The 15,729-nt window shown below is 46.5% G+C and overlaps 1 protein-coding gene across 4 annotated transcripts in view; it reads left to right on the forward strand.

Annotated features, from left to right (window-relative positions):
• LONRF1 (LON peptidase N-terminal domain and ring finger 1) overlaps positions 1 to 11,082 on the forward strand; it is a 272,719-nt gene extending 261,637 nt beyond the window's left edge. For 3 of the 4 annotated variants that reach the window (XM_069653983.1, XM_069653982.1, XM_069653985.1), the window contains exons 11-12: positions 781 to 930; positions 9,600 to 11,082. In XM_069653983.1, the coding sequence (XP_069510084.1) occupies positions 781 to 930; positions 9,600 to 9,755 (306 nt within the window). In that variant the 3' untranslated portion in view covers positions 9,756 to 11,082. The remainder of the gene's footprint in view (positions 1 to 780; positions 931 to 9,599) is intronic. The other variant, XM_069653984.1, reaches the window with a different exon arrangement.
• The last annotated feature ends 4,647 nt before the right edge of the window (positions 11,083 to 15,729 follow it).

The following is a 15,729-nucleotide window of genomic DNA, read 5'->3' on the forward strand; positions in this document are numbered from 1 at the left end:
TTACCTTTTTTTTTAAACTTCCTATCACATTTTTGTAAAGAGCGAGGGCAAGCATAGGTTTAGACACAGATTGACCTTTTTTTTGCACTATTAGACATCAACGGCCTTGAGAAACATCAGTGAAGGGAACCATCCATTTAGAGGTGGGGCCAGGCAGGCATTACACCAACCCAAGAACCTTAGTAAATAAAGGTTTTTAAATGTACACCTTTGAGTCTGTGTCTCTCTTGATGCCATGCATGCCTCACACCACCATCCACTAAATGTTCCTTGGTCTTATTATTTTGGACCTTTTCTCTTTGTCACTTTACAACGTTCCCATTCATGCTCGTGGGCTATTCTCATCTGTATTTTCTTCACATGGCTGTTAAATTCAGTGCCCCATCTCCTTTTCGGTTTTCCTCCTCAGTTAATTGATTCTTTGTGTTTCTCATTGCTTCTCCCTCCCAAATACCCTGAGTTACATCCCCTTTTTTATTTTATTTCTGATGTTTATTTCTCTGCGTGTCCCACTCTACCCTCCTTCTTTCCCAGCAACCTTGCTCTCTTCTCTGCATCTCCTTTGGTCTCTTATATCGCACTAAATATTGTATCTCCCACTCCCACTCGGTTAAGCCCTTCTTTTTGTAATGTCTTTATCTGCATGTTTGTCTCATCTTCTACTTGCCCCCTCTTTCTCCCTCATATTTCATGATTGTTTAACCCATCTTTGTTCACTTTTAATATGCCTTTGGTTTGCTCAGGTCCCTTTTCACCTGCCAATTTACACTTCCTTTTCAGGTGGAAGGGGAGGAACTGGCGGAGCTGCAGAGGTTGCATGATCTAACATACCAGCAGGTGGAGAACTGGCTGTCTGAGGACCGGGCGGACGTATCCAGACCAAGTTTTCTGCACTGTGGACCCTTGCCCAAGAAGGATGATGATATTCAGGTACTAGTTTGTCTTCCACTGGAAATATTCTCGCCCCTTCATCCTCATTATGTGGCTTAAAAGTCCTTGTATCATGTCTTTTTAAATTGTTTGCTCCATAGAGAGATAATTTAAATCCTCCACATTAACTTGTCCGATTCGCACACGCTGAGGACTTGTCAGAACCAAGAGATCTAGTAGTGATCACACGCTCAATTTTGCTACCACAATGCATGGGGCATTCTTCAGGTGCAGCTCATAGCTCATCATTTGTGGGTTGAATGATCTCAAAACATGATCGTTTTATGAAATTGGTGGGTTTTTCAAATGCTCGGTTTGCACATGGATAAGCTGGCCTATTGTCAAACTGGAGGATTTCCCAACATGCCCGTGGTTCTGAAAGTGTGGACATACTGTCACCGAGCACGTGTGCAAATCTACCAATTATAACCACAGCCCTGCATGCCTTGCTTTTATCTCCTTATAAATGTCTTCATGCCCTTTTTACCCTCTCAGTTGGCCTTGAGGACTAAAGTCTCCCAACCTCCTCTGTCTGACTTGCTCATGCTCTGGCAGCACCAGTCCTGAATCTTGTCCTTACTGAATTATGGCAAAATGGCTGCAATTGTCTATTTTATTTTTCTTGCTAACACAAAGTGACTTCCGGGGAACTGTCTAGGTTCTAAAACAGAACTGTTACCCATGGGAATGGGCAGAGTATTGAAAATGGGAGTTGCAGTAAATTTAATGTACCACTTGCTTACATTGAACGTATGTAGCTGTGTCCCTCACATAAACTCTGTGTACTTACTGTGAGGAACCCATGGTGACAACAAGTAAGACCGACACAGGTGATCACAGTTCAAGGGTATTTATTGAACAATGAATTGTGTATGCAGGTTGGAAAAATGCCTATTCTAAACCTAAATCTAAGATGAGAGCAAGCATCGACCATCAAATGAAAATGTGGTGTCCTGTCAAATCAAAAAGGCCTATACTAAGAAACCTATTGCCAAACCTCACAACTGCGTGGGATAGTTCTCAAGAACAGAAAGAAGTGTTCTCAAATAATATGTCAGGACGCGGTAGCCTGGGTCTCCCATATTCACATTTTGACCACAGGGTAGGATGATAGCTTGGAGCACAGTACAGTCTCTGGCTTCTCCAGCACGAGGAGACAGTTCGAATGGCAGCTTTCAGGGCCATCGATGAGTCTCTTGCCTTAGAGGACGTGGTGTTTTCAGCTAACAAAAACAAAAGTTCCATTTACAAATGAAAATTCCAATATTCGTTGGGTGATGGGTGACACTTCTTGACTTCACATTCACTTTACTCTCAAGTGTTACGGGGTCGCTTTTCGTGCTTTCTCTTAATGCAGGATTCACTTCCCTTGCTTTCTCTTAATTCAGGATTCCCTTCCCTTGCTTTCTCTTAATGCGGGATTCACTTCCCTGGCGTTCAAAGTGCTTGCAGATCAAAGTATGTCGATTGTACAGGGATTTTGCTCGACGCTCTTTATGAACACTTTGACCTATTTCTCCGGCTTTCCTACGGCCTTCTGTTACTTGTAGTTTCTCATATATGGGGCTCGACCAGAGTCTCTTGAGTTGGCATCCATGTGGTGCCGGTTTCCCCCTGCCGCTGGTCTCCCCTTTACACTTTCAACCGTTCATTCAAAGTTCATTTAGCTTCAGTTCAAAACATGCCACTTTGCGATTCTCACTCGTCACAGCCCGGTTCTTATCGATTTTCCCCTCGACTCAGCGGCTGTGCCGAACCGCTTGGCTTTTGGCTTTTCTTGAGTCAAGGCGGTACCACTGGCACAGGAGCTTCCCTCGCTCCTGCTTATCGCATAGGCTTGCCCCGTGTACCGTTGACCTCTGCTGCAGGACACTTGTGCTATTGTTCACGATCTTAGGGTCTCTTCCACGAAGGTTCCACAGGTCTGGGACGAAAAGGGCAAGGTCACTTCTCTTCTCGCCACCCTCTCGATTCATGCCACTTTTCTCCTTCTTTTGAACTGCCGCGTGGTAGCTGTCTCGTCGTGCTTTCTGCTTTACTCTTTGTTTGTACTGTGCTCTCTGGCTCCACATTTTATCGCTGTGGGGCAGGGAAATGGCCGTCAGGTGTGTGTGATTCTGATCAATTGCCTGACTTTGCCTGACCCTTGTATTGGGACATATCGGGTCAACGGCTCTGGTGTTTGCCCGTTCTCCTTTGTGTTGTGCGAAAGTGTTCGTGTTGGAAAAGGGTCCGGGGGGGCAGTGGTTTGGAACATCCTACAGAAAAGGATGGGGAAAAGGTGTTAAAGGAAGGAGTCTACTGTGTCTCACCCGTCGGTGTTCCACTCATCGAGGACCCCCCCCCCCCCTATCCAGGTGATCCTCCCTCACTGGTCCACCCCCAGGAACTGGATCCAATAGCGATGGCTGTGTCCTGGCAACCTGGATGACAGATCCCTAGGAACTAGCTAGGCAGACCCCTTCAGGTTTCTCACATTAATCACCACATCATACCATCTATTTTCTTCACTCTTGTCTTACCATTCTACCTCCAGGGGTAGGGGGGTGGCTTATGACCTGGCAGAGTGTCTGATTTTTGTTGAGGCTCTTGCTCTCCCTGCTTGCTGCACCCAGACGGAAGATGCACAGAAGTGGAAGAAATGTATATAGTGATAGCTAGGCTCAGTAACACATGACTTGCTATCCTGGGAAACCAAGGCCTCCATCTGCATTCGGTGACCACAATGTTCCCTGAGGCCTGGTAATGGCAGTGTGCAGCACCCCCTTGTATCCCTGCCACAGCCCTATGGTTCACATTGAAGACACTAGAAGCAGTCTTGAGAGATCACCAAGAGCAAGGGTAGAAAGTGCTGATGTGGAAGGCACAGCGGTTGTGAGGTCTAGTGTGGAGGAGATGGGCGGAGCAGCTTAGTGAGCTGTGAGCACTGCATTTCTAACAGAGGCTTCCTTTTCTGTTGTTGATGGTGCTGCAGTCCTGCGTGGCACCCTTGTGATCCACTGGGGGGCCCTCCCTCTTTGCCCTTTTCCCATCCCCTTGCACGATTGCCCACGATTCATCCAGGCACCTCTGATTGCTAATACCCACATAACCAGTGGATTTATTGAACAAATTAAAGGGTGGGCCTAGACCTGACAGTTGGTTATTTCACTGATGGGGAGAAAGGCAGGGCAACTTCATTTCAACCTGGGGCAGACTACCTTCTGGCACTTTAAACCACGATATCTTGGGGGAGGAGAGAGGGAGTGTGCTAAAACTACACGGGGTCTCTTATTATGTAAAGTACAGAAAGTGGAATCTTGGTCATGGTGGTGAGGCTTCCTTGGGCAACGTTCTGGCTTCTTTTGGGTAGTATTGCATTTCCCGGAGGATATGTCCTTATGCAACTTAAGTACTTTTGTTTTACTTTTAAATGTGGCACTGTGGCATCCCCTTGCCATACCAGTTCTTCTGCATGCTACTGGTTACCTCTGGGTGTGTTTGCTTGGGAGAGCACTCAATTGCTTCCCAGCCAGGTAGATTTGTGCTTCTAAATCCCATATATACTTGCATCTGTGTGCAAGAGATCCTCTGATAATGTGGGGTTGGTCACATTGGGGCAAGGAGGGAGCCTAGAACAAGTTATAAAAGATAGTATCTTTTTCCACCCAAGAACTAAACGATCTCCACCTCGGAACACTCTCATTCTCCTCGCCCCCTCGGAGGAACTTATTTTGGTCAGCAATGTTGACTCCCAAAATCACAAAGTCCCCCCATTGTAAAGGATATGTACTCTACCAGGCACATGAATCTCAAACGAAGCAAAGAAACTCACTCTGAATCATTATGACACCAAGGCTTTATTGCATTCACATTTTGATTGTCGATTATGCTTTGCAATTCCTCCGTTTTACACATTTCACTCTGCATCAGATGGCTGAGGGAGATCATGTTCACTTCTATGCACACCTAGTGGGGAAAGTGACCCTGGTTCCATCCTGAAGGAATCTGCTTTTGGGACGATGCCTGGATGTGGGTGATATCCTTTCTTGATGTGAGTGTACATCTTGGGGAGGTTGAAGCATCTTATCTCCAGGAACACGAATGGTTCAGCTGTATCCAAAACGTTGTGGTCAGTCTATAGCTGACTGCCCATGAGAACACACCCATCGTATAATAAGTCCTCATCTCTGTGTCATTCAATAAGTTACTTTGATCGCTAACTTGGGATCTAACTGGGACAAGATATGATGCTCTGTCATTATCCCTGACATGTAATCACAGGTCTTCCCTGGCTACCAAACACCCTCCAGTGGCTCTACCTGGACGGACTGGATCTCCAAATAATGGAGAGAGTCTCTCAGGATCCCCATTGTTATTTGCATATTTCAAGTAACTTTGGGTCTCACCCTAAATTACTATGGGAATCCAGACGTGGACCCCTTGCTCACTATTCTTAGAGAGGCACAGATCCACCCTACTGATGAGGTTTAACCAGACTGAAACGCGTGTCTGGGGATGCTGTTGGTACTCTTGTTCAGAGGAGAATTGCCTAGCAATTCAGTGCTGGACTGCCCCAGGGCAGGACAAAGACTGATATGTGTGGGATATTTCTCCTCTGTGAAAGATAGTGAGCTAAAGACTCTGGGTAAGGCTCTTGTAACCAGGACTCTTGTCTGGCAGAGAGTCTCCCAGGACCCCCCTTGTTCTTTTCATAAATGGGTTCGCCCTCCCCCTAGGTTGTATTTCTGGCAATCAAAATAGGGCAAATGTATACTTTCCATAATTTTGGTGTGGAAGCAGAGAGGGCTCTTGGAGAAATTTCTAAAGCGGAGGTCCTCTGTCCCTTAACTGGAAACGATCTTGGGGTGAACTGCTATTCTCTTTCTAAATAGCTTTTTTCTGACTCTCCCCACATCCTCTGCTTTTTCATAAATAAATAGAAAAAAGCTTTCCATAGACCTGCTCTGGTCCACTACTCCCAGATTTGAGAACTTCCTAATCGGCTCTGCCACTTTTCTCTGAACGGGCCTCTGCACTCTCCCTGCCGAATGTTGGGCCAGAGCACCTGGCGTTTGCTCTTGGCTTGCAAGCAATCCTGCCCCTCATTTGAGTTGAACTCCTGCAGTAGAAAGCATGTTTTAAAACCTTCACAGAGGGTGTAAGTGTGTTTACGCTTTGTTTCACAGTGCAGACCCTGGAGGCGAGGGCGCGGAAGCTGTACAGATTGAGTCAACGCTAACCGATTTTGCAGATTACAGCCAGGGATGCCAACTATTAGATTTTCTGGGTTTACTGGGGGTACTTATTTTCTGAATCCCTTTTCAGATTTCTTTATTAGCGTTCAAGTAAAGAGCACTTGCACATAGAATAGTATAAGTCCTTCTCCTTAACCTGAGTACATCACACTCCACAGCACATTGTCCCACGAGCAGTAATCGCAGTCCACCTGTAAACGGCCTGTGCTGAATCCCTTTTTAAGCTGGGAAGAGTGAAGGGAGTTAAATCGGCTGCTGTAGAAGTGTGTGCGTCAATTGCAGTCCATACTTTAGACTAGGCTCCGCTTGCCATCCTACTTTTGCACCGAGTACCAATTATTTGGGTAATAAGTATTATTTAATGTGATCGGGCAGCAAGTGGCAACGAATACTTTCATAACCATGAATTCTTTATCAAGCAATCCATTTGAGAAAGTTTGCCAGCAACATCCGAGTCGACTCAAATGGGGAAAGGCTTAATGCACGTTTAATCCTTAGCCTCTGTAGACGTTAAGCAAGTACCTGGGCCCATGTTCTAGATAACAGCTCACACAACTATACAGATGTTTCCATTGGCTAAACACGAATACTTTCAGCCAGCGTTGTCATTGTTTGTCAGTTTACTGTGGTACTGTGGCTAAACCATGCAGTGGCTTTGTGGTAAGCACTTCAGAAACCTGCCTGTAGGTACCTGATTGCAGCAGGCATGGTCAGACTGGAATTGAAAAGATCTGTTAATGACATTGTCACAGGTTCAAATGTTAGTGAAATATCTAACAGGGCTAATGCGCCTGTTGCAGAGATCTGTGAGCAGGCTGCTAGCGATAAGGTCCCAGTGCCTTGAAGATGGTGCCTGCTTCAGAGATGTTTGTGGCCTGCAAGTCCTGGGGTCCAGTTCCAGATGGACGATGAAGTACATTGTTGTGCCTGGTGCAGTGCTCTGCGTACACCGCCTGCTGGTCCTTCATAACGGCAAATCTCATTCTCTAGAGTAGGCCAAGCTGAATCTTTCACATCCTTCTGTTAAAGACGCATGGATTGCCTGATTCCTGCAGCTAGATTTGTGTAGCGGTTTGTCCAGGGCTTGGATTGATACTGCACTATAAACCATAACATTACTGCCTGGGGTTGCTGTATTTCTTCTGGTCCCTAATGGAAAACCATGTTAAAATAGCCCGTCAAGGAGGTCTACCTCAAGTAGGTGGTGACTAAGCTCACACTTGGACTTTTATAAATGCAAAGTTTGATCCCCTCCAATTAGGAACTCTCAAAAAAAGAGTGTTCCAGCACAGTGGGGATGGCAGCTAGTTACATTGGTGACAAAACGCATTCATGGATTTGTCAGAGCTCTCATTCTTCTTGGCTACAGACACTCACGGTCCTGAGCGATGGGAATGTAACGTCAAGTTGATTCCACCCTATGTTAACCAGAGGGGGTGCGAGTAAGGTCACTCTTCTTGGCTGGTTGAGAGGTCAAAGATGAACCATTTCACCCTCTCTGTCCTCATCACCTTCCTCGTTCATTTGAAGGCCGGCCCTCCGGCAGTTCCCTTGTACAATATGTCGCACAGTGAAAGGAATATTGCCATTGTGGCCCCTCGTGTTCATGCAAGGTCTCTTGCCTTTGGTGATTAGGGTGGCTGTGATGGCGTTGGCCACCACGGTGTGTTGTACCGGAGATTTTTCAATTTTAAGATTAATAATCTTCATACTCGGCCGTCTATTGTTTTCTCCACTGTTGCCTTTGATTAAGTGCATAACAGGAACGCACTGGAGAAAATAACATGGACAAACCAGGATCACCCTCAGCCAACAATGGTGAATCTAGGTACGACCATCGTTTACCAATAAACCTAAACATAGGATTTTACAGGGAAAAAGGCGAACACCAAGTTAGTCTTGGAAGTGACTGTTCTGTGATGCAGTGTTTGTGATTGCTACCCCTTGAGAAAGATTGTCAATTAGCAGGTCCCTGAGGATTCCAATGGCACAGAAGGGACAAAAACATGACCTAGGGAATGGGATGCTGGACGGAACATCGAAGGCCACAGTCCCCAGTACCGTTTTAGCCGCACACTGGGACAACCAATCCCACCCACTAGTAAGTAAGAAGCCCCAGCTTCAGACCCTCTCTGGTAGACCCACTCGGGGGGGGGGGGGGGGGGGGCGGTGGAGGAGGAGACCACACAGTATAAAAGCACCCTGCCCCAGTTGCTTATGTGTGCTGTTTGAGAAGGTTGTGGCGAGTGGAGGGACATGTTGGGAAGTGATGAGAGTGGTTACCAGGTGCTGGAAAAGTGAGGAAGTTGTGGTTACAAGTGATGAGGTAGTAGTTTCTGAGGAGGGGAAAGTAACAGCTGAGGAGTAGGAGATGGTAGTGTTTGAGGCGGTGGGAACAACTAATTTGGACTGACACAGTGGAAGGGATAACCTCTGAGAGGAGCAGAGAGAGCAAACCTCTAGCCAGAAAGACCAGGAAGGCACAAACAGGCAAGCTTGACCGGAGTCAGGCTGAGGAGGTACGAGAGGCATGAGGAGGAATGAGACTCTAGAACATGAATAGTTCCCATTTAGGGAACTCCCGTCCCCTGCACACTTTAAATGGCTAAGTATAAAAGCCCAACAGTTTAGAATAAATCTTGCTTATTTTTAAATCTTGGTTTTCTTTAAAAAAAAGGGTCAATGGTACATTCACATTTGGGTTATAAATAGTAGACTTTACCAATAGGTTCTGATTTAACATAAAACGATCTTTTCACTAAGGACCAAGTATTTATGCTCCAAATTTGTATATGAGGTTTTTTGGGGGTGTCTTTTGATGAACTGCATTTGTGCCGTTGATTTTCCTTTTTTGTGAGAATTTGGTTAGGGCCTTGTGGTACAGGTTTACTCATTCATTTTGCTGTATTTTGGGTTTGGCCTATTAACATTTCAACAAAACCAAAAGCTGTCCAGAGACGATGCATAAATGGTTATGCTGAACTAGAGTTCTATTCTGATGTGTGCATAGAGGTTACACGTACAGACCGCAGTCAGACATAGAGCCTGTAGACACATGAGGGAGGTTGCATGGTGCATTTCAGACCTTGCATGTGGTCTGTACTGAACGAACACCTAGGCCGGCCAATACATCAGGCCTGACCTGCAGCATCCCCTTCAGGTACTGAAGAGAGTGGGAACCAGAGCATTCAGTTCTGATCATCAGTTGTCCTTCTATTCTAGAGGTGTGACCCACATAAATATCTGCCACGGCATCTTCAGCACAAGTGCAGTTACCCACACATGCATCTGTTGATGCACATTATTTCTACCTCGAAGGACCTTGCTCTTTGTGTGGTGGGACTATGGCTGTGTATACGGATGCCTTGGCTTGTGTCTGTCGCTTTATGTTTAACCACCCTGTAGTGACAAGCATCTATACCTCTCTTCCAGGTTTCCCCAGATGGACCTGCATGGTGCTGGTGGTTGCTGTCCATCCTGCCACTGGATCCAACCTACCAGACGATGATTCTCTCCATGACTTCCCTGAAGGATCGCCTGACCCATATGAAGCATATACTGTCTGTCTTTACACAGAATCCGACCTAGGCAAGACAAGCACTTCACACCAAGAGTCCTCAAGAAAAGACTGCTGCTGTCTGGAACGTCTAATTGAGAGCCTTATTTTTGTTTTCTAATTAATAGACTGCCTTTGTTCCTTGCGCTTATTTACACTACCTCCATCACTGACTGCATTAGGCGTGGCAGCGGTACTGTTCCGTCCACTCTTCCTGTATGAGGTGTTCAAAGTCATCAGCCTAGCTCTGTCCACTTGGATACTAACTGAAGAAAAGGTCTGCCATGAGTGGGCTGGGGTGGGGTCAGAGGCAGGGAGGTGGCAACACACAGCAAATCAGTTGGCATCGCACAGGAAGTGAGAGCGGCTACTCTTCAGGATGCTTCATTTTGAAACGCTCTTGTTAAGAAGTTCTACGTTTTCTTCATCTTGCCTTTTCATTTACTTGGCTCTTGATAATTATTTTATTGTTTTTCTTCTTGTGCAGAACGTTGCCATTCCTATTTGTCTGAAGCTAAAAAATCTAGTTTGGCCATTTTGAGATTGTCTGGATGAATGGATTTTTGAGGGAAAAGGGAATATTTTGAGCCTCCTTGACTCCCAAAGGTGATGCACAGCTGAACTAAGGGGAGGTTTATTTAGGAGCGCGAAGGGGCGGGGTCACATGGCCCTTTTTAAGAGGGGTGCATTTAACTTTAGGGGGATTTAAACAAATGATTCTCCTGCCAAAGAGCCTGTGCCTGCAGCTTTCATGCTTGGGATTTGTAGGATTGGCTGTTGTTCAATACATGTTGTTGGTGCCAGGATCACAGATTTTGGTATTGGGCTGTGGCCGGGCCTCTTTGCTAACCTAGACTCCACACTGTCATAGTTGCCAACAGAGCCCATTTCTATCATTTCTATCTGTAGTTGCGTATCCTGTCCTGTTCTTTTTCTTTGCATTCTGGCACCTGCAGTCTGAGTTTTACAAAGGTAAGCTACATATCCCAGAATGCAAAGAAAAGAACAGGACTGGATAAGCATCTTCAGATTGGAATGGGTCATGTTGGCATCTATATACTGTGTAAGAGCAAGCGAGCAGGGGTGATCCTGTTTGTGGAGGCTGTTGGGGCGGCAGTTGAAATGGGAAAGCAGCAATGTGGTTAAAAAAGCAGCAGCTGGCCGATTGCAGATGAGTTGCAACAGTGAGCTGTATGGCCCCAGAAACACTGGTGCCCCCAAACGGTGCAGTTCACATCTTGTATTGTGCTGAAGCCGAGCTGTGTCTGCTTTTCCAAAATGAAGAAAAAACGTGATTTGGATAGTCACAGGTTTTATCCCATGCGCTTAGTACAAAATAAAGGGAAAACTATACACAAATACAGTTAATTGTGGTAATCAGTTCTACCATTGTACTGCAAAACTCAAAATGTGAGGGCCTTGGTGCAAGTGTGGACTACCGCTCTCAGGTGTCCAGTTAGAGGATTGTGATGCACAGCCCGCCCTAGCATTTTAGCCTGCATGACTCTGCCTTCTGTTATTTGTAGTTTCAGGTTTCCCCTTGTTATGAATTCAGGTATTCAAAAGCTAAAATGAGCGATGTGAGCTAAAGAGCCTGGACTTCTGATTAACTTGCACCTGAAGTGGACACCGAAAGGGCTCGTCTAGCCCCCAATCCTCCCTTGGACAGCATGCTAGGGCACACTGGGAAAAGCAAAGCCTTCTTCCATAGGTACTGCACCATCTGTGGGGATGCAATGTATGCAGGAGCTAAGTGCCCCCAACTGAGAGAGGCAAATATTTGTAACTACCTTCACCTGCAAGCTACACAGAGGAGTGAACCCGGACTGTGTTCCTTGATTTGTGTGTGCCTTTTGGGTATCTTGGCAAGTCATTCTCTGGCCAAAGGATATGCTGTTGGATGTGACCTTGGAACCTGGAAACCTGGGGTCTAAGTCCTGCTTTGCATCTATTGTTGTTCAATGTTTATACAGCAAGGGCTGACCACTGTAATAGTCTCAAGGCACTTAACCATGCCCTTGGTCATGTGCATTGAGTCCTGCACAGGGACCGCAGGTCCTTTGTCTACTTAGGATGCATCACTGGAAAATGGTTTACTACAAGAAGAGCGAGATGTGTAGAAGTAAAAGCGGGTGTACAGTATGAGACCGTGTATAAGGAGGTGATCGATAGGTGGCGATTGCTGCATACAAAATATATACGTAAAATCATTAGTAAAATAGCTTGAGGAATGAATCGCCCCCCCCCCCAAACTCCCCAGTGTAATATCCTCCATGCACTTGAGATACAGCACTCCCACTTTGAAGATTGCGTAACATCGGAGTGCATTGCCGGGGTAATACCATGAGCCTGTTTCAGATGATGTAGCTGCCCAACGCTGAAATGAATGTTCCCTCAAGATCCAGGCGTAATAACCTCTGTATGGCTTCGAAGCGGTAGGGCGATGGCTATAGTTCCTGATGGGCTTGTGATCCTCCAAGGCTGGCAGGGCATGAGCAGAGTCCACTGAATTCCAGAGACTGGATCTTCCCCTTCCATGCTTTGAGACCCAGGCCTGTCGGCAAAGGTCCGCATTTCCCTACATGCTGGTCTCCCTTTGGTCTTCTTGGGCACATGCCCTCTGAGATCCTGACACTGCAGTCTATTGTACTTAGGCTTGCGAGCCATGACGGCAAGTCTTTAAATGGTGTTTGCCTCAACTTGAGGGCAATGCTCTAGAAGCAAGAGAGCTGGCCCTTCTTAGCAGTTGCTGCATGATGTACTGACTGCCGTCTTCTGGAGTATATGCTAATGCTGTGCATTGCTTGCCTTTTGAAGGACCAGAAGAGCCATAGAAATGTTTATACCCGAGGCGTAAACTATGAAATGGTGCCCTCACAACAACAAAAAAGGCATAATGCATGGCCGTTTTGTTCTTCATTCATATCTTTAAATATTTTACCTAAATTCTGCCCCCCCCCCGGCCCCACCACAAAACAAAATGTAAATGCTCTAAGTGGTGGGGGGAGAAGATATTGTGAAATTGCAGCAGAAGAACGGTTCCCAGTGAAGGAGTGTGCGGGCTCTTGGAGCATTTGTGAAGCAAAGTGTAGCTTGCGCGTGGTCAGTTTGGTGCCTACAAACCTTATTGACATCAAGTCAATGCAGGGGAATAATACTTTACATTAGGATGCACACAGCAACAGTAGTTGTGTGCATCCTACTGTAAAGACCAGCAGTTGCTGGAAAATGACAGTGCTCGGCAGCAGGCTATTGCTAACCTTGTCATCCTACAGTGCCATCCGTCTCCAGTAAAAGGTTCTATTAGGAGGCTTTACTGTCTGCCCCGGTCAGGCCATAATCAATTTCGATGGCCCACTCCTGAGTTAAGGCCCCGAGGATGTGTAGCAAGGGAGAAGGGCTGAGAACACCAGTTTCCAACAACCAAGTAACTATTCAATAATAGTGGCACTGATGAAATTTAAAATCCGAAACAAGGAGGAAGGTAGTAAGATGCGATGGGACGGAAAACCAGGAGAAGAAAACAAATGGGCTGCTCGCAGCCACACTTAACATTGCGATGCGGGTGGCCAGCCAATGACAGGATACATGATGAGCGCATCAGCCATGTCGGAGAAGGGAGGCAACAAACCTGCTGTGAAGCGGCATCAGGGCTTGCACATGAAAGGCTAAAGCCTGCCCCAGGCCTCCTGTTTATTGAACAGCCAATATTCCAATGCTCTATGAGTACACAAACAGTGTGAAAACTCCGTTAGGGCAAGTCCTCTGTGAACAGTATCTTTGTGGCTTTAGTGGGTTGCTTGTTGAACACGCCTTTTCTGAAGATGTATTGGTTGGGGTTTTTGTGTAACTATGGTGCTATTCCACTATTAATGTAGTTGAGTGGTATGTATTAAAATGGCCATGACTGGCTTAGCTACAGAGCTGATCTTTTGCTGGTGACTTCCAGAGGCAAGCGGTTGTTGGCTAATCATCTTTGGTTGAATTACAGCTTTTGAAAGGAGCTTGGGCCATCTTAGTCATTGGCATGTACCACCTTTGACATATTTGTGTGGGGGGTGGGAGGAACTTGCCCATGAATGCTTCCTGATGAAATGCACATGCACACAAGTCTTTCCACAGCCCCAGCTCTTCATCTGCCCCGTCCCAATACACTTGTTCTCCCTTCATTCTGCAAATTAATTAGTAGGATTCTACCATTAACAACAAAGCCCCTCCTGTCTGCTTCTGCTGGTGCTTACGGGGGCAGTGGTAAGGACAAAAGAAGATGCTGCTTTCGTTATTGTTAGGAAAGATTTTCTTTTAGCAACTTTCCCTACATAGCTTCCTATGCAATCCCATTCTTGTTGCTATGTTTTTGATCCTATCCTGACTTTTTGAAGGGAAGCAAAGCTTTCATCGTCCCTTCTCTTGCCTTTAGCTCATCTGTTATGGGGAAACACTAGTCCTTCAGACTGCCAGTACTGGGAAACATTGTTTCCCTTTTGAATTCTTGTAGTTTTACATTGCACACAGCACCCTCCAGTGCAGTGCAATTTGGATACTTTTGTATCTCCTTAACCTTTTACACGTGGGATTTTTGGTAACCTTTATATGTGCCTAAAGACATACAGCGGTTACGTTTTCTTTACAGTTTTCGCTTACATTTTGGTGTACATATTCACGTTTACTTCATATGACTACTAAACTTGTCTAGTGCCCTAAAATGGCTGCGCCCCAAGATATTCACTTGTGTTTTTTTTCCGTATTGTTTATTTGTACTCGGCGAGAGTCAAGCAGAATGCAACACGCATTCTGATTGACTCTCGCCGGGTCCTTATCCGGCCGAGAATCCTTCGATTCTCGGTCGGGATTTCAGCCGCCTTGTCCTCGGCTGGGGGCGTGGCAGCCCCTCAGCCAATGAGGAGGCTCAAAGCGGGGCCATCCCTGCTCCAAGCCTCCCCACGGTTGAGAGGCTGCCTTCGCCCCCACTGGCGACTCATGTAAGCTTTTTTTTTTTCCCTTCCCTCCCTCCTCCCTGCCCTCCCCACCCCACTTACCTTCTATCCCTTGGTACCCGGTGGGGGACGATGGCAGCCTCCTACCGTGTGGAGACTCGGAGCGGTGCCATACCCGCTCCGAGCCTCCACACGGCTGGAGACTTCCATCGTCCCCCGCCGGGAACCCAGGCATATATATTTTTTTTCCTGTTAATTTTTTTCCAAGTCCCACCCTCCCAACCGCACTTACCACCTTTTTTTTCGGGAGCAGAAACTCTTCTGTTTCCAGTGTGTCTGCTTCCTATGGCCACCATGGAAAGGGAAAACTGACTCCGTTTTCCCTTTCCCGGCGGCCATTTTCTTTGTTGTCTTTTTTTTTTTTGTTTTTAAAGCTTTTAGTGCCCCGGTCATGCAGTTTTTGCGGGCCAGGGTACTAATAGCTATGTGCCCCTCGCGGCGGGGGCATTACTGACTGGTAATGCGATAGGGCCTTCGTTAACTATGTATACTAGAATTATGGGCCCCGGGGCATTACCTGAGTCGGTAATGCCCCTGCCACTTGGGGCAAATTGATTTATTAGCCTTCTTCCTGCCCTCCTTGGTCAGGAAATGTCTGTGGCTGTGTTTCACAGGAATGGGGCTGAAACCGACTAGTCCCTGTCCACATCACTGGTGCCAGAAAGTCTGCTACTAGGACAGATGTGAAACCAGTAGTTGTTGATTGGGAAGCCACTGGCTGTTTGGTATAGATCCTTACCATTGGTGGGCTTGGACTTGAGTTCGCTCCGATTTTGGATACGAGGATACTCCTGCAGTCATTCTTCAGATCTACGTTGGAGCCAAGTGTTGGGTAACAATTGATGTAGTAACACTGTATGAGACTACACAACCCTTGTCCTCTAGGTATTCGATAACCCACCTTTTGGTATAGGCCTGCACTACACAAGTTGGTAGTGTGACTGAGCAGCCAGACTCAAAAACATAGCAACAAGAGGGGTAAATGTGAGCTGTAGAGCTGTAGCACGGT

The sequence above is a fragment of the Ambystoma mexicanum genome, chromosome 3q, assembly GCF_040938575.1.
Source record: "Ambystoma mexicanum isolate Mex_15411 chromosome 3q, UKY_AmexF1_1, whole genome shotgun sequence".
In the NCBI taxonomy this organism is placed as follows: Eukaryota; Metazoa; Chordata; class Amphibia; order Caudata; family Ambystomatidae; genus Ambystoma; species Ambystoma mexicanum.